Source organism: Panthera pardus, unplaced genomic scaffold (assembly GCF_024362965.1).
Source record: "Panthera pardus isolate Hobbes unplaced genomic scaffold, ASM2436296v1 HiC_scaffold_25, whole genome shotgun sequence".
Classification (NCBI taxonomy): Eukaryota; Metazoa; Chordata; class Mammalia; order Carnivora; family Felidae; genus Panthera; species Panthera pardus.
This window is the reverse complement of record NW_026526821.1, coordinates 57158457-57183603: the sequence shown is the minus strand read 5'-3', so window position 1 is coordinate 57183603 and position 25147 is coordinate 57158457. Positions and strand designations below refer to the sequence as shown.

Below are 25147 nucleotides of genomic sequence, written 5' to 3'. Positions count from 1 at the left end.
CGAAGTGTATTAGCTTTCCTTGTGTGTCTTTTAGGGTTAACGTTTCACTAGCAATCATTTTCCTGTATTTGGCTTGGCAGCTGATGGATCACCTGAAAGCTGGAATTGAAGATGTGTGTGGGCACTGGAGCCACTACCAAGTGAGAGACAAGTAAGGAGGCCGACAGTTTCGCTGACTTAGGAAGGATTATTTGTGGCCTGGGGAACCTCAAAACGTTACACTGAAAACTGAGCAGTTGACTAGAAAGAATCCAGAGGAACAGGACCAAGAATATGAAGGGCCTGGGAGCCGTGGCACAGAAGGGGCAGGTGGGAGCACTGGGAATGCCCAGCCTGTAAAAAGGAGAGCGCTCAGGGGGAAGGGGCTGCTGACTTAGCCGAGGCTGCGTCAGAACTAGACTAGAGAACAACTTTCAGATTGAAACGAGACAAGTTGAATCTAAATTTAAAACAAGAAGTTCCCCAGTGAGAAGAGAAGCTCAACCATGACTTCATAAGGCTATAGAGGGAGTTTGGTGAATCATCAGGATCCTGGGAAGGAGAGTCCTCCCCTGGGGAGGGAGGTTGTGGAGGAAGACCTTCAAGGGTCCTTTCCACATATGATTCCGTAAGAATATTAAATGTCCCTCTCCTCTGCCACCATCTCACATTTCAGAACACATTCTCTCCCTGGATTTAGTCTACAGCCTATTTCTTCTGTGGCCCCGAGGAGAATTTCACTCAGGATAAGGAAGATAAGAGTTTGTAAGTTAAACATAGCTATTTAGCAAACGTAGGAGTTAGTAGTGGTTGAATTAACCGAATGGTAGATGTCTTCTTTCTAAGGATTGCCAACATATTAATGTTGGTGATTCCAAGAGAAACGAGATCTTGAAAATTCTGGCTGTCAAGGAGTAGTTGCACCCACATGAGAAACTGGGAGCTTATGGGTGGGCTTTTTACATTTTATTTATTTATTTATTTATTTATTTATTGTGTGTGTGTGTGGTTAATCTACTTTTTAATTTTAATTCCAGTTAGTTAGCATACAGTGTTATTATTAGTTTCAGGTGCACAATATAGTGATTTCAACACTTCCATACAATAATACCCTGTGCTCATCACAACAAGTATACTCTTTAATGACCATCACCAATTTCGCCCATCCCCCCCCCACCCCTCTGGTAACCATCTGTTAGTTCTCTATAGTTAAGAGTCTCTTGGTTTGTCTCTCTTTCTCTTTTTTTCCTTTGCTCATTTGTTTTGTTTCTTAAATTCCACATATGAGTGAAATCATAGGATATTTGTCTTTCTCTTTTTTATTTCGCTTAGCATTATACTCTCTAGCTCCATCGATGTTGTTTCAAATGGAAAGATTTCTTTCTTTTTTATGGCTGACGAATATTCCATTATATATACACGTATATATGCCACATCTTTATCCATTCATCATTCGATAGACAGTGGGGCTGCTTCTATAGTTTGACTATTGCAAATAATGCTGCTATAAACCGGGGTGCATGTATCCCTTTGAATTCGTGTTTTTGTGTTTTGGGGGTTATTTAGTGCAATTCTGCCATCAGAGCATAGTTCTATTTTTAACTTTTAAAGGAACCTCCATGCTGTTTTCCACAGTGGCTGCACCAGTTTGCATTCTGAGTGGGCTTTCTTTATGAGATAAAAACTATAGTTTTAGCAGTCCTCCTAGTGTTAAAATAGAACTTAAGTTATGGGAATGTTCACCAATCTAGAACCTAGGTCATGGATTTTTTAAGTTTAAATCCTATAGTTCTTCCAGTGAAAAATCATTTAATATTATTCTATTTAGCCAAATCAGTACCAAATTTTCTAGACACCAAGGCAAATATTGAGAGCAGTAAGATGCACCCAATGCACTCAAGATCCTCACAATTTGGTAGACAGGATCCTGGGGGAACAAAGAGAGAAAGAGCTCCAACAAATACTGATGATCTGTATAAGAAACACTATAACGGAGGTAAATGCACGGAACTGCTATAATACAGAAACAAGAGTGCATTTTGAAAATAAATGAGGTGTTCTACAGGCAAAGAAGAATGGAAAAAAATGCCAAGCAATAGCAGTAACAGCAGAGTATTTCCAATTGTGAAGGCAACAAAGAGCATAGCATGGTTTGGACACAGTCCGAGAAAGGAACATGGTAAGACAAGAGCTTGGAAAGACAGAGATACGCTTCTGTGGCACAATGCTAAGGAGTCCTAGAGAGCCATTAATCCTATAAAATTCTATTTGATCTTTAATAGATCAAAAGGCTTTTATTTTTTTTTTTTAAGTTTATTTATTTTTGAGACAGAGAGAGAGCGAGCATGAACGGGGGAGGGTCAGAGAGAGAGGGAGACACAGAATCCGAAACAGGCTCCAGGCTCTGAGCGGTCAGCACAGAGCCTGACGCGGGGCTCTAACTCACGGACTGCGAGATCATGACCTGAGCTGAAGTCGGCCACTTAACCGACTGAGCCACCCAGGCGCACCTCAAAAGGCTTTTAAATACGAGAATAACATGACCATACTTGGCTTTGGGGAGGCAAACAACAACAGAGATATGGAAGCTGGGTTTGAAACAGATACTGTGGGGAAGGAGACCTGTAAGGGATGTTCACATGGATGTCTAAGAGTTTCATCTTGCAAGCATAAAATAAGCCTCAGGTACTGTGCTATCTGTTTCATATATGGTATCTTACCTGACATCCTGAATCTCCTGCGTTAGCACTATTTTTCTCCTTGAAGATAAAGAAACCAACTCCAAGAGATCAACTAACCTATTCTACAGTGGAACCTTGATTGAATTCAGGTCTGGCTTTAGGACCTCTTCTGATTTCAATGAACCATAGAGCTTTCAGAATCATAAGGATGAGGAATTAGCAGAAAGAGCACTGAAATATTTCTGAGGTGGAAATGGTGACTGGCTCTGGATATAACCAGGAGGGCTAGGAAAGAGGCAATAAGAATAACTTTCAGATTTCCAGATAGCGAGTCTAGGGGACTAACAATGCCATGGTTAAATGCATAGACTATAGAAGAATGTTTAATTAAATAATAGCTAGGTGAGGTAACAACATGGGTGTGAAGAGGGGAAGCTGAGGACAGGACTCTGAGAAGTTTCCGTTCCTCTGGGGCAGGTGAGGAAGAGGAGGAGATTTGGAAGAAGTCTTTAGGGAGGTGGAAGGGAAGCATGTGTGAATCAGGAAGTGGAAGGCACAGAGGAAATGACCCCGTGGCACATCAGGAGAAGCCATGGGGCAAGTAAGGCAAGGGCAACAGCACCAACTAGCATTGAACAGTAAAAGTCAAGGTGAGCTCAGTGTGAAGAGTGTCAGAGAAGTCCTGATGGGTGGGGAGCAATGTCGATAGATTGAGCAATAAATAGGAACAACAGCCTCTTGTGAAGAAAGAGAGAAAACAAGAAGGCTGAGGGTTTGACCCATTTGGAGCAAGAGCAGGCACGAGCTAAACACAGATCATAAGGTATCACAGCCTGTAACCCCAGAGGAGACTTGAGTGATAAAGCATCCATCCGCCTCACAGGCCAGGAAACCAATCACCAGATAATAAGCCAGCAGCTCAGGGAGTTATGTTCCCCTCCAGAAAATAAAACAGGCAGACAAATTACTCTTTGAATGTAAAATGATTGGAAGTGTTGACAATGTCTACCCCAAACAAATGGCCAACTCTGAAGGCGCCATATGCATACGTGCAGCTCAGTCTAATGGGCCAGCCAGAGGTTTGCTACAATAGTCGGCGGCCATCAGCGCCTAGCCTATTCAGATTCTCCATCATTCAGACTGTCAGGATAGATGTGGGGTCTCCCCCCAGCCCCTCCTTAATTGTCAGGATTCAAAATGATCTGCAGCATAATGGGCAAAACTACTGTAACTACCGGGCCATTTAAATTTATTGGGTTCTGGTTGAATAGGCCAGTATTACTGTAAGAGCAGCTGCCACTGTCAGGAGGCTATTAGAATGAAACATTTGTTCAAAAGCCTCAACCCCTCATTTCTTCTTTTACAATTGGAGCTGGGCTGGGCTGGGCCTCCCCCGCTCCCCACTTATGCATACTTTTCTGCCCTGATTGCAGCTTGTCCCCTCCTTTTGTTTAGTTGATTTTCAATGTATTCAGGCCAGTAGGCTATTCTTCCTTTACTTAAAAAAAAAAAATTATATATATATATATATATATATATATATATTCTATGATTTTTTTTAATGTGTCCAAAGACTGAATTCTCAGCACTGTCCTCGTGTTCAGAATACAGTTAGTCTGTTTTAAGAAAAATATATACTTCCATAACACATACAGAGATCAAAGATTGTCAAACTGTTGGTCTTTGTTTTTAGGTTTAAGAAGTTTGATCACAGATATTTACGGAAAATCCTAATCCGAAAGAACCAGCCCAAATCAAGCATTGTCTCTTTGTACAAGAAGCTGGAAATGAAGCAAGCTATTGAGATGGTAGAAACTGGGATCCTCAGTACCGCAGCCTTTTCCGTACCATGCCAGTAAGTTCTATATGCCCTTTGATCTGGACTTTACATGCCAGAATTCCAAGGGCACACATTCATTGTTCAACTGAGAGATAACACTAGGATCAGAGAGGCAGAAATTGAAAGAAAGGAGTTGTGAAAAAAGGATGACCTGAGTCTTGGCAGCTTGTATTCTGGCCCACGCTCAACCTATGTCACCCAGTTTTTGAAAAGTACTTTCTAGCAAAAGTTGTGTGCGACAGTTGTATGACACTTTCCTTTGGGAAGGAGGGGCAAGTGAACTTACAGAATTATGGCATGGTTTACAAGACTCTTTCTTTCTCTTTTTGATTAATTGCTACCCTTTAGCCGCTGTTCTTTCGATTCTGCTAATCCTATAGTAAAAATTATATGCATTTCTCCCATAAGTCATTTCTCTTCCATCCTCGTATGAGGAGAGACCTGGTCAGCACCTTGTGACGCTAGCTGGGATTCGGGGATGAGTGGTGGAAGCCGGAGGTGTGGTGGTTGGTGGGCTACTTAAATTTACCACCCTCCCCCACCCCGTCAAGGATCTCCAGGTTTCTTCCAAGAAGCAGTTTATGAATTGAGCAAACTACTCACAACATATTTAAGATAAGGAACACCTGCATTCTGTCATCTTCTGTAGGTAAAGTCACTTGATCGTGAGCTTCAACTGTATCTTCATGTTTGAAAAGCAGGTGAAGAACAGGTAGCAATAAAATTTTCACTCATGCCTGAGTGTTATCTCACATCCCTTACTTGCTAATGAATCAAACACCCTCACCTTTCTTCCATGGCCTGGAAAAAATCTAAAGTAGCGTCCTGGAGGGCATCTTGGTATGAACAGAAAGCTTTCTGCCTTATTTCTCAGTGAGACTCTTTTTGTGGTTGGTTGGTTGGTTTCGGTGCTGCCCACTGCATGGCTTGCTTTAAGGAAACTTCTGATATTAAAACGGCAGTGAGCTAACAAATATTTATCGGCAATGCCATGCAGAGCCATGTTAGAGCCTAAGGCAGAGGAAAAAATCAGGAATATTGATTCTGTCTTTATTTAAAGTGCTGATATTTAATTCATCGTGGCTTTTTTCTTCTCTGCATTGACCTTTGTTTTCTAAATTATTGCATTTCAATCCTACTTAACTTGACTGAACATTTTTGGCGTCACCTTAGGCCCAAACCTGTTCCTTGGGCACTTATTATGGGCCAGGGACTGTAAAACAAACACGTCATGGAGCTCATACCCTAGCAGGGTCATGGCATTAATAAAAAAAGGTCTGGGCCACCTGGGTAGCTCAGTTGGTTAAGCGTCCGATTCTTGATTTGGGCCCAGGTCATGATTTCACAGGTCATGACATCTCTTGGCAGCCTTGCGTAGGGTCCTCTGTCCGTCTTGCTCTCTGCCCCTCCCCCGAGTGTGCTTGCTCTCTCTCTCAAATAAATAAACTTTTTTTCTTTTAAAGGCCTTACAAACACATAATCATAAAATCTAGGAAGCTATGAGAGTATAAGAGGTGACCCTCTGGTCTCCAGGCATTTGGCTTGCTCTAATGGGAGTTAATGCATTGCAGGAGGCCTGGATAAGTTCAGGTGCTTTAGACCATTAGGAACTTCCTCAGTTGGTTTGCTTACTAGTTATGTGAGCTCTCGGTCTAAGAATGTAGGGGCACTTATCTCAAATGCAATCTATCATGTGTTAAACCGTATTTTGAATCTCTGTATTACACTGCACTGGTTGCAAGCAATTGCCCCTGTTTCTAACCTCAAGACAGTTTTCAAGCCAGCTTTATTGGGAGGGATCCTGTCTGTCGAGTCACTTATTTTTTAGACACTGATTCAAGATTAGTAAGAGAGACTTATAAGTTAGAGACTTTTTTTTTCCTCCTGTAGCCCAAACCAGTTAGTAAACTAGGGTAGGAGAGGAGATTCTTTTAACTGATATTTAATGCAAGTTAAACTGTATTTAAATCGCATTTATTTGATCTCATCAGAAATCTGGACGACATCAAGCAGAAGGAATTCCTCTCCTGAGATCAAAGCAGCCAATTTCTTAAAAACAAACCTTCGTACAATCATAGGAAAAAGAAGTGTGTACCCAGCTCACTTTTTATTATTCTGTATGAGACGATAACAACAAAATGCAGATACATTTGTGTCTTTAGAAGTTGAAGCAATTGTTCTACAAGAGGTTTAGCTTTGCAAAGTCTTCAGGAGAACACCGCCACCAGAAGCTGTCAATAGCATTGTGCAGATCGTGTTAACTCTACGAAATGCCCTTACTTTTACGTGCATTATGTTATTTGACCCTCACAACAACCCCATGGGATAGGTAGAGTATGTACTGGGATTGTTGGCTTCAATACAAGGCACCTCATTTTACCAAGGAGTGGTAAGCTTTTAGAAATATCAGACGATAAAGGCTCAACCTCTTGAAAGTGTCAAAGCTTTCAAAATTATGTGGTCAATATTAAAGAGATATTAAAGTATATACATTTATAGGCATAACAAACTACAACTGTACAACTTCAAAACATCATACTTAAAAACTCCCAAATAATTCTAACATGTCGTTTGCAAAAAAACACAAATTAATTTATTGTAGTTTAAGGATTTTTGAATCGATCACACGTTGATAGGTATAGGTTTGCATTTCTGCGTTCTTATACCAAAGATTCTGGGATGACGATAATGGTGCCATTTTCACCTCCATAATGGAATATGGTGTTGTGCAGAGCTGGGCCCTCTTCTGTGCCACTCTTCACTCATTCTAAATGTTGGCCATCTTTGTGACCTTTCTACAAAGACACAAGGAACCCACACTAGAGAAGAGCAGTTAGGTGCCATTAGTTGATCAGTGGGCACATTCTCCAGTCACCTTAGCATGTTTCTCATGGATTTCACGTGTAAAGCTATCACAAGAGAATGGGTTCTTACAAATGAATCAGGGGATAATATTTGATCTTTTACGAATTCATTTTATGGCATGAATAAGAACATCTACGAGTTCATATCTATATTGCTGTGTTTAGAACTGAAGCCTCTTTTTACATTATTATAGCATCTGATTTAGAAAAGTTAAGAGAAGGGTGCCTGGGTGGCTCAGTTGGTTGAGCGTCCGACTCTGATTTTGGCCCCCGTCGTGATCTCATGGTCATGGGATTTAGCCCCGTGTCAGGCTCCAAGCTGAGCGTAGAGCCTGCCTGGGATTCTTGCTCTCCCTCTCTCTGCCCCTCCTCTGCATGCACACATACACTCTTTCTCAAAATAAATAAATAAACTTAAAAGTTAAGAGAATTATGAAGCTTTTATTAAAATACACTTAGGTTCAGATTTTCCCAGTTTGATTCAATAGCTATGAAATTACCACGGGGCTTTCATTTAAGGTGATGGAAATTTCCTTTATGGATAATGAATAAATGTTCCAGTGACAAGTCTTTCAGCTTATAATTTAACTTATTTGATCTAGAGATTATTAACATTCTGTTTTTCTAAGGATTGTACCTTTCCTGATAATAAGATCATTTCAGGGATGATTTTGCTAATGAGTGGCATGTAGAAAACTCCAGGTATCCCCTTGCCTAAATTAATAATTCCTCTGTATAATTTCATATCTGTAACTTCCCAGTGTGGGTCAATGAAAGATAGTGGTCCATCTGAATGGACCTTAATTAAGTCTGGTCTTTCCCAAAGTGGGCAATTACAAACCGGGGAGAGTGCCAAGTTAGATCTCCTGCTATCTCAAATTTAATTTGACCATCTTATGACTTTTTCCTAGTTGGTTGTGAATCTCATTATGAACATAGGAATGTAACTTTTGATTAGCTGTTGTTTCTGCTTGGCAAGAGATTGCTTCCATTATAACAAAAGAATGTGCTCAGATTGTGGGAATGTGTAGGTGTACCTCAATCAGAATAGATTTTATTCCAAGGACTTTTAAACAGTTAGGTTGAAATGCCCTGATAAGACTGTTTAGATCACCAAGGGTGGTAACCGAATATCAATAGTGTTGACATTTGCAGCTCTGAGATACAGAAACTCTGATTTCAAGGATTTTGTAGAAAGGGCATTAGTCAGTCTACAAATAGTATTGCTAAATAAATTCTGGCATACTGTGATATCTGGTATCCAAGTCCTTAAAGACATTTTACCAATTGTACTTTTAAAATGTTCTTACAAAATGTACTTACAAAGTGTACCAAAATACTTACTTGCAAAATGTCCTTGCTATTTATGGCTCTATTGCTACTAACGTTTGGGAAAAAATACTTTAAAAGTGGCCTGTATTGAAACCAATAACTACTTATCTTCATAATCAATTATCCTAAGACCTCTGCATGGTGATAGTGGCATCTCAGCGCCCTTATGCACTGAGAAGAGCTGCGGTAAGGAACGAAAAAGAAATCAATAGTCTGTAAGGTTTTATACCAAGATATTAATGGAAGGGATAGTATTAAAAGACAGATTTAATTTTCCTTAGTTTTCTCTTTTTTGTTCTTACTTTCTATAGTGAACATACATTATTTATTCGCTGAAACATTTTTTAGAAATTCCTGCCAGGAGATTGAAATGATTGAAATCAAATATATTTGTCACATGAGAATTCCGCACATAGCGATGTCATGCCTTTGACATCCTCAGAAGACAATTGTGCATTGACTGATAACCTGGACATGACTTGATTTTTAAATCCTTTCGGGGGTGCGGCAGGGGGAGGGCTCACGGTGAAGGAAGCCCTGGGGAGCTGTTCATGCGGAGGCCGGGAGCGGTCAACTGCTTCTAGAGTCTCACAGAGTGCCCAGTGTCTCAGAGCTCGCCTGGCTTTCAGAATATAAATGGCCTAAATATGATTCTAGTTTCTTACAACTGTTCTTTAACCAAATATAAAATCTCTGAAGGGCCAATTCCAAAATTTTAACACTCCCTTAGATCAGAGCTATATCCAAAACGTGGTGTGCAGATGATGCCCGTGAGCTGTTTGTCACCTGTTTGAAATGAGAGAAGTACAGCCTTGACTGAGTAATCTTATTGCCGTGGACTCTAACCGTAAAACATTCCATTTTAATTTTATAGTATCTTTTTAAAAATTTATATTCTAACAGTTGACTGTTGTATTTAACCAACATATCTCTTTGTAATGAATATGGAGGAAAAAATAACAGATTTGTAACCACCTTAAACCCCTTTTAAATAAAGGGATTAGAATAATTCCCACATAAAAGCTATAGGGAGGAAACCTTATCTTCAAAATGTAAGTCATGACACACGTACCAACATTTCACATGAATTGACTAAAACAATAGAAAAAAATGATGTAAAAATAGGGGTTCTGGAACTTAGAATGCCCACACTTATGTTGATACTTCTGTGGCACTCTTGCCAAGATGCAAGAATAACGCTTGGCTTCCCTCCAATGATGTTTGCAGGGCCCAGAGGATACACAGAATCAAAAGGCTTTCCCCTGAAGACGTGGAATCCATGAGGGACATCCTGACACGCAATATGTACCAAGTTCGACAAAGGGTGTGTATAGACTATCTGCCTTGTTCCCGGGCCTGTCCTTGGAACCGGTCATTCAAGAATCAGTTCTTATTCACATTATCTCTTCTGCAGCAGCCTTCTTGCTAAACGACTTCTTTCTGCTTAATTGCGAGAACAGAAAGTTAATTGTTACTTTTCTGCTAAAAAAAAAAATTGGCACGTGTGGTGTAGAAAAGAATGCAAATCCAATTGCTGGCCCTAGGGGTCAGGCTGCCCTAGCCCTGCAGCCTGGTACTTTCCAGAAGCAACAGGCCTCCCTCTGCCTCCGGAGATGAACAAGCAGTGGATCTCACTCACCGCCCCACAGAGAAAGATGGCAGCGGGATGCCAATGGCAGTCAAGTTGTCCTGATCTGATTGACTGTAATAGAGCTTAGAAAATTGAGGTGGTTGTTGCAACTACAATGCTGAACGCCTACATCAAAGGAGATGTACTCGGCATATTATTTTTCAATTCTGGATAAAGGTATGGAGTCTGTACTACCACTTGGGAACTGGTGCAAAGTGTATAGTCAGAACATTCCCGGGGGCAGTGGGTGAGTCCTTCTGAAATTTTGATTTAGTCAAATGACATTTAAGCCTGTGAACTCTACTTAGGAGATGTTGTTGTTGTTTGTTTTTATTTTTTTTTTTTAAGTTTGACTATCCCAATTCTTACGATATGATTATAAGTAAAGTCATTGTGAGGCCCTTGGTTATAGAGCATAGTCTTGATGGGACCAAAAAAGCCATCAGGTGAAAGCCCCTCGTTTTCAAGTAGAAGATGCTGAGGTTAGGAGAGTTGTTTATCTGACCTGTTGAAGGTCACACACACAAAATCCAAGTTAAGAACCTAGGTCTTCCAGCAGTCTACCCAGTGCTCTTTCCATGACTCCAGACTTAAGCGATACAGTTAAAGTGAATGTTTTCTGGCTTCCCGTTTTGGAAAGGTCAGTGATTAAGGGGAATGTGTCAGCAAAGACTCTGCACCTGCTGAAGGAATATAGGTCAGCATCAATCATAGCAAGCTTAGAGTAAATGCAAGAGCTTTCAAATCATTCCAAGTGAAACTGTTTCAGTAAGACTATCACATTCTGATAAATAGTTAGATAAATTGTTAAGAACTTCCTGGTTTGAAGAAGGTGGGCTAGCTTAGTGAGGGCCAGAGCTCAATGAAGGCTGACTAAAGCATAGCCTTTTCCCCGTGTTTATGAATGTTGAATTGAAGGAAAGGCCCAGAAATGGAGATGGAGATCCTGGGACTCCAACCCAGCTTAAAATGAGGTCAAATACCCATTCTGTCTTTATTCCCTTTTATGCAGGTTCCCAGATAGCCACCTTTCTTCTTTTATAAGGGTGCTTATTCAGTCTGTCTTCAGGCTTCTCCCTTCTAAGCCACGTAGCATCCTCCTTTCTTGTTGCCCCCAAATAAGCAGATAGGTCATGAAGGTGGCATGGGGAGAACGTAAATAATAAATGGAAGGGAGTTTCAAGCTCCTGAGATGGCTTCTGCCTCCACTTTTGTTACTTTGAGAGAGTGAAATTCACCAGTCCTTCCCCTTCCTGTCTCCTTTCTTCACCATCTTTTACGTAGGTCATGTGACTCCTCTTTTCCCTGTGGTCCTCTTGCCCTCTTGAAGGAAAAACTGCTCTAGAGATGCAATGCAGGACAGCTGTCTGTCTCCTTTGTTTCTAGTGGGCAATCTACAGTTTTGAAGATTGTCACAAAAGGTGACGGCTGTAGTCTCTAGCCTGGGTGATAGGTCAGTGGGCCTCATGTGGTGTGGGGCTGGTGGCTGGAACATTTCTCACAGTCCACACCTCAGAAGAGGCCATCTTGGGAGTCAGGAGTCATTTCAGAGCAAGGCTGGAATGAGTGCACAGTTTGACTCTAGGGGATCCTGATATATAGTTGATCTGAAGCTGAGCTGGTCTTGCCGGGTCTGTTGCACCTGGGAGGGCTCCGGCCACTCCTGTTTGAAGCCACTGCCCTCAGCAGATTGTCACTGCTGAGCAAGCTGAAGAACTAGCTTCTAGAGGTTTCCAGTGAGACAGCCCTCTGGGACCCAGAAGCTCTCTGGAACACAGTGGGGATGGGAATTGAGAAAAGTTCTCTTTAAACCTACAAGGGAAGAGACTGACCTCAGCTCAGACTCTAAGGATAACTTAAAGATTGATGGGCAGTTCCCTGATGTGGCCTAAATGATCAGGTCACACGCTGAATTCCCACACACTTTCAAAGGAGGAAAACCATTTATGCAACTTGAGTTCCCTTCCGCAAATATTTAATGCACTTCTAGCACTTTGTCCCATAGAGCTCAAGTTTTAGGGGGAAATACGGTCTTTAAACGATCACCAACTCCTTCATTAAAAGGCTGAAATGGAAGGAACAGAGGGAAGAAGCTTGCATATACATTATATGCATAGGACCAACTAAGCTCCCTGCAGATAGGCAAGAATAAGCACATGGGTGATGTGATATGAGACAAAATAGAACAAAAGTGTCCAAATGTTCCTTAAAGTACAGCCCTCAAGTCAAGGTGTGGGAAATTCCTAACAGCAACATATACATATACATATATATGTACAGATACACGTATATGAGTGTGTGTATACAAACATCCATGCACCCCGAATTCACTTTTGCATGAAGTTAACATTGATGAAAAATTGTAAGTCTGTCTTGGTGTTCTAGATGCCTAATTTTAAAATACGTTTTGATAGTGTCGTATGTCATTCTTTAATATCTCCGTGTATAAAGAGCACTTAGGTTGAGGTCCATCATTAGTGATAGTGGATAAGAGTCCGTATTTCAAACTGTCTTCAAAACTTAATTTTTTAAGGCAAGCGTTTATCAGGTTGGTTAATTTGTCAAGAGTGGCTGGTGAAGATCTCCTATGGTGATGGGTGAAGGGTGTCTGGGTGGCTCAGGCTCGCTTCAGCCTAAGTGTCCTACTTCGGCTCAGGTCATGATCTCATGGTTGTTGGGTTCCAGCCCCACGTTGGCTCTGTGCTGACAGCTCGGAGCCTGGAGCCTGCTTCGGATTCTGTGTCTCCCTCTCTCTCTGCCCCTTCCCCGCTTGTGTTCTCTCTCTCTCTCTCTCAAAAATAAATAAAAAGCATTAAAATATTTAAAAAAAAAAAAGGAGACAGTGAAAGCTGGCTTTGCTGACTCCTCATTGTTCCCTTGGCCTCCAACCTATGCCTTCTTTGCAAATCTACTTTTAGACAAGTGTCTATTTTGTGAGGATTAGTTAGTAGATAATGACAGCCATAAATCTACTTCACTGGCTGTATATACACTAAAACACAAACAATAAACTAAAAGCCAGTGAACCAATGAGGACGCTGTTGTCAACCCCTCCTTGTTACAAACACCCCCTTCTGTTGTAACAGGAAAGCGGACCATCTCATGTACTGACCACGCAGGGGTCTATTATAAACCTGCGTGAAAAGCACTAATAAGGCTTAATTTCTTTTGTATTTTTTATAAAAATGAGTGGAAACCTAAGTATTAGGGTTTTTTGTTTGTTTGTTTTGTTTCTTTGTTTTTTCTCACACTGGGGATCATCTTGTTGTAACTCTTGGAATGTATGCACCTAACCTAAGGGACCTTTGGCCTAGAGGACAGAATCTTTTTCCTTGGCAATTGTCCCCAGCCCCTTCCTGTACCTGTCTCACTTCTCACCATACTTTGAATAAAATACTAAATTCTCTTGAGGTAGAAAATAAATTCCCAGCTTGTCTCCAGCAAGTCCTCCTACCTCCCATCACATATTTTTTATAGCTATGTATTGTTTCATGTGTTCCCTCTTCTTGGAGGAAACATCCACTCGTCTTTCAAGACACAGCTCAGTGCAATGCACCTTTCCCCCACAAGACTGGATGAGTGTCCTTTGCCTATACTCTGTAAGTCCCTGCAGACCCCAACATCTTATCTCTTCCTGAGCACAAAAAAGTATATGCTTGTCGGACTCCCCAAGTAAACCATGAGCCTTTTGAAGACCATAATTCAAATGTATCCATTTTTTTAAAACCCTGCACCTACCATGGCACCTGGCACATAGAGCATCTGCTGTTTTGCTGTTGAATTGAAAATGCTTATTACAGCGTCCATTAACCGGGAGTGGTAATGCCTGTAGCCCTGACCCTGTTATCCTGTGGGACCCACTGACCCAGGGGAAACAGTATATTCACTGCTGCACTTTGAAAAGAAAGGAGAGACGAAACTCCAGCAAAGCACTTTGTAAACATCTGAGGACCAAGGTTGGTCTGTGGTTCAAGACAGGTTTTCAGTGGCCTGATAACAGTAAAGAAGATGAGGTGTCTGGGTGGCTGGGTCGGTTAAGCATCTGACTTTGGCTCAGGTCATGATCTCAAGGTTGGTGAGTTCGAGCCCTGCATCTGGTGAGCACAGGCCCACTTTGGGTGAGCTCATGCTCTGCTTTGGGGGAGCTCATGCCCTGCTTGGGGTGAGCTCGAGCCCCTCTTCAGTTGAACATGGGCCCTGCTTAGGTTAAAAATAGGATCCCTGTTACAGGTGAGCCCTGCTTCTCTTCTCTCTCTCTCTCTCCCCCTCATAGGATTCTCTCTCTCTCTCTCTCTCTGCCTCTCACTCACTTGTGCCCTGTCTCTCTCTTTCTCGAAAAAAAAAAAAAAGCAATAAGGAAGAAATTTTTTATAAAGATAATTGATTCCATTTAAAGGACTGCTCTTTATCGGAGCTTATGGATTACGTCCTTCCTACAGTTTGGTTAAAAGACCTCTTCCTTTCTGAACTGGTAATGGTGATAGTCATTGGCTGACATCTTGAATGCATCTTCCATCGGCAAAATTTAAGAATAGCAACCTTAATGAGATTTCCAATGGAGTTTTGACATTTTTCTGATCCCTTTGATCCAAACACGCAGACACCACCGTCCGAGCATAAAGAACACAACCTGCGAAAGAGGGTGGGTATGGAGCAGCCAAAGTCCATGAGCCCGTCGGGGCGGGACTCCTGCAAGGACACCAGAGGGGCAGTGCAGGTGGACAATGCTCCGCGAGCTGGGAAAGCACAGGCTCCAACCACAGTTCCGTCCTGACGGGGGTGGCCTTGGTCACAGACCTTTCTTCTCGGGGCCACAGCTCGCTCCTCTGTAATTGAGGCGGACGCTCAGGTGGCGTCTTCGGTGTCTTCTTTTTTGGGTCATCTTATTCTGCGACATTTCCATGGCCTCCTAAAGCTGAAGGTTGTGCGCAGATGTCCTTATGTATTTGACATGCCCTTCTCTCTGCAGACCTTGTCCTACAACAAATACAACCTCAAACCCCAAACGAGCGAGAAGCAGGCTAAAGAGATTCTGATCCGCCGCCAGAATACCTTAAGGGAGAGCATGAGGAAAGGCCACAGCCTGCCATGGGGAAAGCCGGTAAGTGGGGTCTGTAGAATCGCTCTGGGAGCTGGGCCAGCCCCTCACAGGGCCTCCTCCTTGGGTGACTGCCAGCGGCAGTGAGACAAAACCACCACCTTGTGGCCAGAGGAATACAAAACTAAGAAGCTGTCGGACACTAGACAACCTGCCTCTGGGGCCAGAGCCTCGGGGTCGGTTGGTCAGGTTGAGCCTCCAGGATGGGTCAGTGACTGGAACACGCTCACTGGACTGTGCGTCTAGACCAGATGCCATGGCGGCCAGGTACTGAGCAGTCCAGGGAAACCTCCCTGGACTGGGGCACCGGGCTCTAGGAAGCTTACTTCTCTCCCAGGAAGATATAGGGAAGAATATGTTCTTGCCAAGACGCGTGGGCCTCATGTTTCGTATCACCCACTGTGCATCTGAACTATTCTCTTTGAGGCCATATCCCACCAATCTCACTGTAACGTCTGGACGAAGGGTAGGTCTGGAGCAGATTCTAATTTCTACCCTAACCTCAGTGGCTCAAATGTAATAATAACGATGCCGATAGTGATAATAGTAAACAACCACCTGAGGAGATGGGTTAAGTGACCTTGTTCAAACATTTTAGTTTTGCAATTTGTTATTTTCAAAATAAAATCAAACTAAATAGTCGACCTGTGATCTTGTAGTAAAGGCTACCTCAGGTATGCATCTGACTGGGTCACATTAAAAGGCACCTGGGAAATTATTAACAATATCATGGCATAGCATTCATATCGTGTTTTCAAAGAATAAAAGTGCTCTCTAGTGTTTTACTTTGTCCTCAAACTATTCCTGTGAACAGTGTAGCATAGGCATTTTATCCCCTTTTTCTAGACAGTGAAACTCACACAGAAAGGCTAATAGGCTTATCCCCCTTAATTATAATTATCCCTGTTATCAGTGAGCAGAACGCAGACCATCTCCTGACCATGGACTAAATACTTTTTTTTTCCTGTAAAAATATATATGTCAACAATCCATAATTCTGGATTCCTTATTAAAAAACAAATGCTTGGGGACCTGGGTGGCTCAGTCGCTTAAGCGTCTTTTCGGCTCAGGTCGTGATCTCGTGGTCTGTGGGCTCGAGCTCCACATCGGGCTCTGCATTGATGGGGCAGAGCCTGCTTGGGATTCTGTCTCTCCCTCTCTCTCTTGCCCTAAAAAAAATAAACATGTAAAATAAAAAATTAAAAAAAAAATTAAAAAACAAATGCTTTTCGGGGCGCCTGGGTGGCTCAGTCGGTTAAGCGTCCGATTTCAGCTCAGGTCACGATCTCGCGGTCCGTGAGTTCGAGCCCTGCGTCGGGCTCTGGGCTGATGGCTCAGAGCCTGGAGCCTGCTTCCGATTCTGTGTCTCCCTCTCTCTCTGCCCCTCCCCCGTTCATGCTCTGTCTCTCTCTGTCTCAAAAATAAATAAACGTTAAAAAAAAAATAAAAAAAAAAAAAACAAAAAACAAATGCTTTTCTCAAAACCAAAAGTCACTTTGAGGGGGTCATGAGAGGGGAAGGAAACACATATTGAAGGCTATAGCATTCTACGTTGTTTAAACCAGAGTAGTAGGAGTACAGGAGAACCTGTGATCCAAATGAGGTGCCCGGTGTGAGTCTGCACCCGTTACTTTGTTTTCCACGTGACACTCGGGACCACAGGCCTAATTCTGCTTTTTCTTTCCACTTGCTGCCCACAGGCTGGTACCAAAAACATTCGTTACCTCTCCTTTCCCTATGGCCACCCTCAGCCGGCAGGAAGAGACACGAGGGTTGCTGAACTCACAGGTAATCTGCTTGCCTGGCTCTTCTTCCTCTTTTCCTGCAAAGGGTCAGAGGGCAGATATTTGGGGGCTTGTGGGCCAAAAGGCAAACCCGAGAATATCATGTAGGTACTTATATGACAAGAAAAAGAGAAAACAACATTTTCATTAAATCTAATTCAGAACTTGATGTATGAACATTGAAATTTGAATTTCACGTAATTTTTCCCTGACATAATATATTCTTTTAATTTTTTTTCAGCCATTTAAAAATGTAGCAACTATTCTTAGCTCACAGGCCATAGGAAAAGAGGCACAGGCTGGGTATAGCTTAGGGGTCATAATTTGCTGATGTAAAATGGGCACTTTTTTGAAATATTTGGGGTTCACCCAAGGTTTAAAAGTTAGCAAGATTCTCCAAAGTTGGTTAGATTTTACTAAAATGATTTCATAAATAAATAAATAAATAAAATGATTTACCAAATTTACTGATTAAGTGTTTCCAATTTAATATCTAATTCTTAAGTAGAATTCTTAGATTTATTGAAACTGCCTTTTGTTCTAGTAAAAGCCATTATTATTTTCCAAATGTATATATAAAATAATTTTTCTATTAGCAAAAGGTGATATGTAATATATAATATGCCATATTATCTATTTTAATTTTTTTCAAATTTTTAAGACAAAAACACATTGGAAATTCAAATAAACTAAACTCAGGATTTTGGAATTAAATCTTTGAAGAGTGAATATAATTATTCTTTAAAATAGAACTTTATTTACTTCTGATTTAAAAATGTAAAAATAAAATAAAATAAAAACTAATAAAATAAAATAAAAACTAAATCAGTAGATATAAAATAAAATAAAAACTAATATTAGATATAAAATAAAAACTAATCAGTAGATAAAAAGCATAAAATAAGAAAGTTAAAAGCACGTGAAACCCCAATACCAAGATATAATTACTATAGAACATTTTGGTAAACATTCTTCTATAATTCTCTCTGCACTATCCTAATCCCTATCCCACCTGTATCTGATATAAGAAAGAAAAAAAAAAACCCAGCATCATCAAAATCGTAGTATCGTCATTGTTTTGGAATTTTTATAAATTGTCTACTTTATTCAACCATCTACTGTGGACATATTTCCATGTCAATATATAATGTTAATAATCACTTTTATGACTGAATAATAGCTAATTATATAAAATAATCCTAGCTTATTTCGCTAAATGCTTATTAACAAATATTAAGGTATTATGACTTTTTATAGAAGGTAAGCAATGATATTTATTTAATAAGCACCTTGGCTCACTTGTGAATCACTTTGTGATTTTTGCACAAATAATCAATTACTCCCTTAGTGCGTTTTCTTGGAACCAAGATTTGGGGGTCAAAAATGAAATACATTTAAATTTACTCTCACAACAGTCTGTGAGAAAGGTTGCTTTCAATCATTTTAACCATCACTGGGCTATTGTCAAACTTCTGAGTAATCTATGATGGAATAAGATAACATTTGTATATCATATTAATTTTAATCTGAGTCTGATTTTTAGTGAGGTTGAACATCGTTCACATTCTTGGAAGCAACTATTACTTCTTGGGAAGTTTCTGTTTCTGCCTTTGGCCACTTTTTTTTTTTTTTTTTTTGGTCTATTCCGTTGTTTGTTTTCTTACAATGAACTGGAAGAACACTGTATAACAAGGATATCATCCATTGTCTCATATTTTTTGCTAATGGTTTTTCTTCCAGTTTCACATTTATCTTTTAGTTTTTAGATATACTTGCCATCAGATATACATTCTGATTAGTCAAGTCTGCTCAGTCTTCCACAGAAAAATTAGAATACGATTTACCCAATGTTTTTCCCTAGAACTTTAATAGTTTAATTATCCCCTTTATATCTCAAACCCTCTGAGACTTCTCTTTGCATAGATTTAGACACACACACACTTCAGATTGTTTTTCAGTGGCCATGCGCCTGTCCCAAACCCATCTTTTCCTCCAAGAGGAGATGCTACCTTTGCTGTGCTACAGTCATTTATCTTGAGAGAGTTTTGGACTCTCAGTTGTGTTTCATTGATCTAGCCATCTATTCCTAGATCACACTCTTGGAACTAGTGTCATTTTATGTCATAAAAGAGCTAATCCACAAACCAAAGCAAACGAACAAACAAAAGAGCACCGTTGTAGGGTTTATAATAATTAATTTCCAAAAACCTTCCTGCTACAAGTAATCTGTTGCTATTTACATTGTTTGAATGAATAGGAAATGTGAAATTCTCATGGTCATTTCTTATGATGTCGTTTCAATATCACATGCTCCCGTAGCAGGAGATTACCACATAGCAAACTCACATGAGCACACATGTGCAAATCTTAAATAAAGCATTATAAATACAATATGGCAGGACATTAAAGAAATACTACACCTTACAAAGTGGGATTTATTCCAGAAGTGGAGGTTGTTTAACATTTGGAAATGTGTTTACGTTACTCATCAAATGACTAGGTCAAAGGATTCTATTCTTCAGACAGATGCCTTAAAAGGCATCTCACTCTTATTTTCTGTAAACATAATAAAACCCTAGGAAAATATATATAGGACTTATATGAAGAAAACATAAAAGTCCACTTCTCCATTTCCTCTCTGTAAAGGGGTGAATATGGGTACCTCCCACATACAACAGTTCTGTTTCAAGCTAAAGCCAGGCAATGCATGCAAAACTCTTAGAACAGTGCCTGGAACCAAGTAAATATGCAAGAAATATTAGCCATTGACAATTAATACTATTGAAGAACATCAAAGAAGGCTTGACATGGGTAGATAGAGGTGTTCTTGGAAAGAAAAGACAACACTTCAGAAATGTTGGTTCTACATGAATTAAACTAGGCATGGAATGAAGTCTTAGTCCCAATGCACTTTTTTCTTTCAAATGTGCATAACTGGTTCAAAATTTTATTAGGTTATCAAAAAATAGTTGTTAACTGGGGTGCCTGGGTGGCTCAGTCGGTTAAACATCCGACTTCGGCTCAGGTCATGATCTCACGGTTCATGGGTTCGAGCCCCGCGTCGGGATCTGTGCTGACATCTCGGAGCCTGGAGCCTGCTTCAGATTCTGTGTCTCCCTCTCTCTGTGGTCCTCCCCTGCTCACACGCTGTCTCTCTCTCAAAAATAAATAATAAAGATTAAAAAAAATTTTTTTTTTAAATAGTTGTTCACCTAGAGATATGAGAAGGGTAAGTAATGAAGTCAAACTTATTTTTTTATTTCATTAAGTTTTTAATTTTAATTCCAGTATAACTAACATACACTATTATTAGTTTCAAGTGCATGATATAGTGATTCAATAAGTCTATACATGACTCAGTGCTCTTTAAGATATGTGTACTCTTAATCTTTTTCACCCATTCTTCCACCCACCTCCCTTCTGGTACCCATCAGCTTGTTCTCTATAACTAAGAGTCTGCTTCTTGGTTTCTCTCTCTTTTTTTCCTTTGTTAATTTGTTTTGTTTCTCAATTTCCACATACGAGCGAATCATAAAGGATTTGAATATTCCATTGCGTGTATATACACCACATCTTCTTTATCCATTCATCAATCGATGGTCACTTGGGCTGCTTCCATAGTTTGGCTATTGTAAATAATGTTGCAGTAAACATAGGGGTGCGTACATCCTTTCAAAGTGGCACTTATTTGATCACTTATCCCTAATAAGTTTTCAAGAATTATAATAATCAGGGTTAGACTGAGATAGTTCTCAACGTGTCTCCGGGCACAATTATTTGAATCCACATTCTCCCCAAATTTGAAGTCTTTCTGCACCTGGACAAGCCAAGGAATGGCCAGAGGGCTGTAGGGGACAACACGGAGGGAGTGTTGGCATCCAGCAGGCGGTCCCAGACTAACCAGGCTGTGACTTGGGGAGCATCTGCCTTCCTCACTGTCCCCTGCTCTCCAGTGTTGGAGCATTCCTTACTCTAAATGTCTGGGGCTCCACATACTCTTCCAATGCTCTTTTTCAAGGAGCCGAGGCTCACTTGGAGTTATAACTAGAGATGGCCTTCCTAGACACCCCTCCTCTGCTCTGAGACAGCTTACAATCCATGTGGATTGGGACAAAATGAAGATGGTGGTATTGGCTGCATAACTATGTGAATGTACTTAATGCCACAGAACTGTACGCTTCAAAATGGTTACAATGGGGGGAAAAGATTAAAATGGTAAATTTTAAATTACCATTATTAAACAGAATTAAAACAAAACCATGAGGAGAGGCAAGAGAGGGGGCTATACCCCAGATCCGGGTCTCTAAAGAGCACACATTGTATGAGGTGGTCCAGTGTCAACCCCTGGGTATCAGGCTCTGCCTTGCCCTATGCAGAAGCACTGTTCCGCTTCTCCTTCACCTTGCCCCCGGGTGCCCAAGTCCAAATGTTAAAATGCAAGATAAAATAACAGATATTCAGATTTTGCAGCAAGGTCTCCATCGATCTCTCCCTGGAACTGCCGGCCTGAGTGCTGACCTGCGGGAGGTTGTGCAGTTGGGACAGAGCCCAGCCCCCACTCTTCCTCCTTCCTTTTCCACTTTCAGCTGCCCTCTTCCTCCCCTTTTGGACAGATCTACTGACTTGAGATGAGTGGAATCTTGCAAGTCACCTGCTCAAGACCCTTCTGAGTGCTTGGAAGCCACTTTTCAATAAGCAGAGGTGGTCAGGAAACATCGGCTATGATCTTTGGGCTGAGGGGAGCATACACTCAGAAGGAGGGGTTGGAAACCAGGACAGGGCAGAGGAAAGCAAGCCAAAGGACTGCTCTTGAGGGCAGAAGCATCCAGGCCATTGTTTTCTTAAGTAATATTCCAAGCAGCAAAGAATCAAGAGGAACTCGTGTTCCAGGCCAGATGGTAGAGCACAAATTAAAGGGAAGTAATAAAAAAAATGGACAAATACACTTAACTATTTTTTTTTTAATTCAAATCAGTTGATTCCTGTCCCCTATCCCCCTCAACTTCCAAGCTACCTTCTCAGGATAATTCGATCACATTTAGAAAAACATCATTGAACAGGTTTTTTTAAATTTTTCTGATGACTAAATACCTTTTGTCATGTGTAAACCTCTGAGCATATTACTGTGGGGTTCTTCTTTTGTGTTGTGTTTTGTTTTTTAGGAGGGAATGGAGAGTGGGACAAAGAGCCCTGCTTTCAGATTTAAAGTTCTTAAAATACTTAGAGTCTCGAGAGAATATTTAAAGGAAAGACAAGTTTATAAGGTTACAACTTGAGGAAATGAGAATAAACGAGATTTGTGAAAAATACTCCCTTGAAGATGTGTGCACAGGGAAATAGGGAAAAGGCAATGTCCTAGGCATCAAGGAGGCCCTTCGGAAGGTCATCTGAGAGGGGATGTCACGTAGATACCCAATGGCTTCCCTCCGCTCTTGGTGTACCCTTCCGACCCGCATAGGGCATGTATCAGGGAGCCAGGCACAGCCTGGCAGAGAGCAGATGCACAGTGGGACAGACTCTGTGCACACTGCAGTCCCATCTTCTTCACTGTGTGATACTGAAAGTCATTTAACATCTCGAAACCTCAGCCGCTTTACCTCTGAAATAAGGATGCTAATTTCACTCATCTCCAAGGATTACCATAAGGACTAAATGGCACGACAGATGTAAAATGGTTAGCACAATGACAGGTGCATGGTGAGTTCTCAGTACATGGACATTCCTACCACTGTCGTTGCTGTCACCTGCCAGTGGAAATCTGTGCACCCTTTTACCTCCCTTGAAAGGAGGACATCTAATCACTCTTGTTTTGCCACACATGACTCTCTGCTGTGGCTCTCTCCTCTCCCTTTTCCACGATTGGCTATTTCAAGGTCAAAGGGATGAAACTCAGATCTCATGCTTTCTGGTAAGCACTGATTAAAAAACAAACCAACCGTTTAGAAGCTCATGGGTGGCTCAGTTGGTTAGGTGGCTGTCTCTTGGTTTGGGCTCAGATCATGATCTCATGGTTCATGAGTTTGATTGAGCCTCCATGCTGACAGTGCAGAGCCTGGTTGGGATTCTCTCTCTCCCTGCCCCTGCCCCTGCTCGATCTCTCACTCTCTCTCTCTCTCTCTCTCTCTCTCTCTCAATAAATAAATAAACTTAAAAAAAATTTTCATATCATTGTTAACCATGGAACCTTCAGTTTAGTGTTGGTCTTTGACAGTGCAATGCATCTTTGCGCCTACTGGCCACTTGATCTGCTTTTCTAAAAAAAAAAAAAAACCTCTCTTACTTACCTGCAGGAGTCTAGCCCAATACACAGGTTTCCAGGCATTTCTATTTATTTATAACATGGCCCATAACAGGGCTTCTATTGGGTGCCCTCGTTGGGGCAGAGAAGATCAGCCAGGTGAATGTAAGAGTTAGAACATCAAGAAGGACTCTTCTTCACTCTGAGTTCTTGCCATGCAGATATGAAGTCTTCTCTCTGATCTTAAGTTGTGTTCTTTCCTCCTCTTGTCATATTTTCCTAGACAATGACAGCAGCGATTCAGAACTCCCATCCATCATGTTCAAAGCACACTCTCGAGCAGGGATACTTCAGGAAAGACGGCTGACGCAAGACATAATCCCAATGAAGAGCTTACCCAGAGGAGGGAAACCATCCCACTTCGGTTATCAGAGAAACACCAGCCAAGAAGAGCATGATGGCAGAGGCAGAAGGGAGGCGCTACGGCCCAAACCGCTGTTCCACGCGGTAGATGAGGAGTTTGAATCTGGAGAGGAGAGTGGAGAGGAGACCTCAGCAGTCAGATCCAGATGGTCAGGGGAGCACAGACCCACTAGGCAACATCACAGGTCCCACAGTCCTTTGCTCCAAAGAAAATAGTTTCATCATCCACACAGTAGTCTCCATGTATTTCAAGAGTCCATTTTCCTATTGTTGTGGAAGAAGGCGTTTCAGAGTTACGAAGAGAGCTACTGAGTTTATTTTTTGGAGCCTATGAGCCATACATCTATAAGAGGCACGGAGATTTTTTTGGAGAAAAACGTGGAACAAACTTGCAGGCTCTGCTGTATTCTTAGCTGGTGTACTTTGTAGATGAAGTCCCCAAGGGTGATAAATGTTAATCATCACAGGAATTATTACTAAAATTCCTAAAAGTCTGTGATCCATGAACTGTATTGTGATACAAGTATGATTGGTCAGTAATTCACCTTAACTGTATGCCTGTGCAGCTTATAATCAAGTTATAACTGGGAAAGGCCTGGGAAATCATCTGGCCCAACCCTCTGCGTTTACAAATAAGGACCTAAGGACACCCTTCCCAAGGTCATGTGGTGAGTTGCTGCTTTCACAAGCTGGTTGTTCTCCCTCCCAAGAGAATGTATTCAGTTTTGATTTTGATATGCACTATGTGATAATTATTTTTCTGGGAAAAGGTAAAATTTGCCATAACAATGCTATATTTAATCAGTAGCAATAATAGATAGATGTGATATGTAGTAGTGGATTAATTTGTGAACAATGGGCTTGTAATCTATTTTATAACTGGAATATTTATTTTAAAAACAAAATAGCCATAAACAGGATGTAATAGCAACAACACGAACAACAGGTATTTATTAAATGTGCATTTGTAGGCTGCGGTACTGTGCCCTAGAGTTTGAAACTCTTTCCCAGTTTAATTTCCATCAGGAAATTAAATCATTCCCCCAGACTTGACCTTGAACCTCTCACACTCCAGCTCACTGACTTTGCTAGATGACTTTATCTTTCTTCCCTTCTTGCCCTCTCTTCCTCTTTTCTCTCTGGTGGCCACCTATAGATGAACACATATTTATTAAGTGCTATTTATTGTGCCAAATGGCTGATCTATAACAATTAACCATAATATCCTTTCTCATTACTATTTTTGACTTCTCTAGCCATCCCCAACTGATTCAATCC

The 25147-nt window shown here is 41.1% G+C and overlaps 1 protein-coding gene across 1 annotated transcript in view; it reads left to right on the top strand.

Annotated features, from left to right (window-relative positions):
- Window positions 1-24085, top strand: part of SLC9A4 (solute carrier family 9 member A4) — a 66312-nt gene extending 42227 nt beyond the window's left edge. The window contains exons 7-12 of the mRNA XM_019428507.2: window positions 81-151; window positions 4354-4515; window positions 9924-10020; window positions 15296-15427; window positions 17125-17212; window positions 23730-24085. Coding sequence (XP_019284052.2) covers window positions 81-151; window positions 4354-4515; window positions 9924-10020; window positions 15296-15427; window positions 17125-17212; window positions 23730-24085 — 906 coding nt within the window. The remainder of the gene's footprint in view (window positions 1-80; window positions 152-4353; window positions 4516-9923; window positions 10021-15295; window positions 15428-17124; window positions 17213-23729) is intronic.
- Window positions 24086-25147: the final 1062 nt, after the last annotated feature.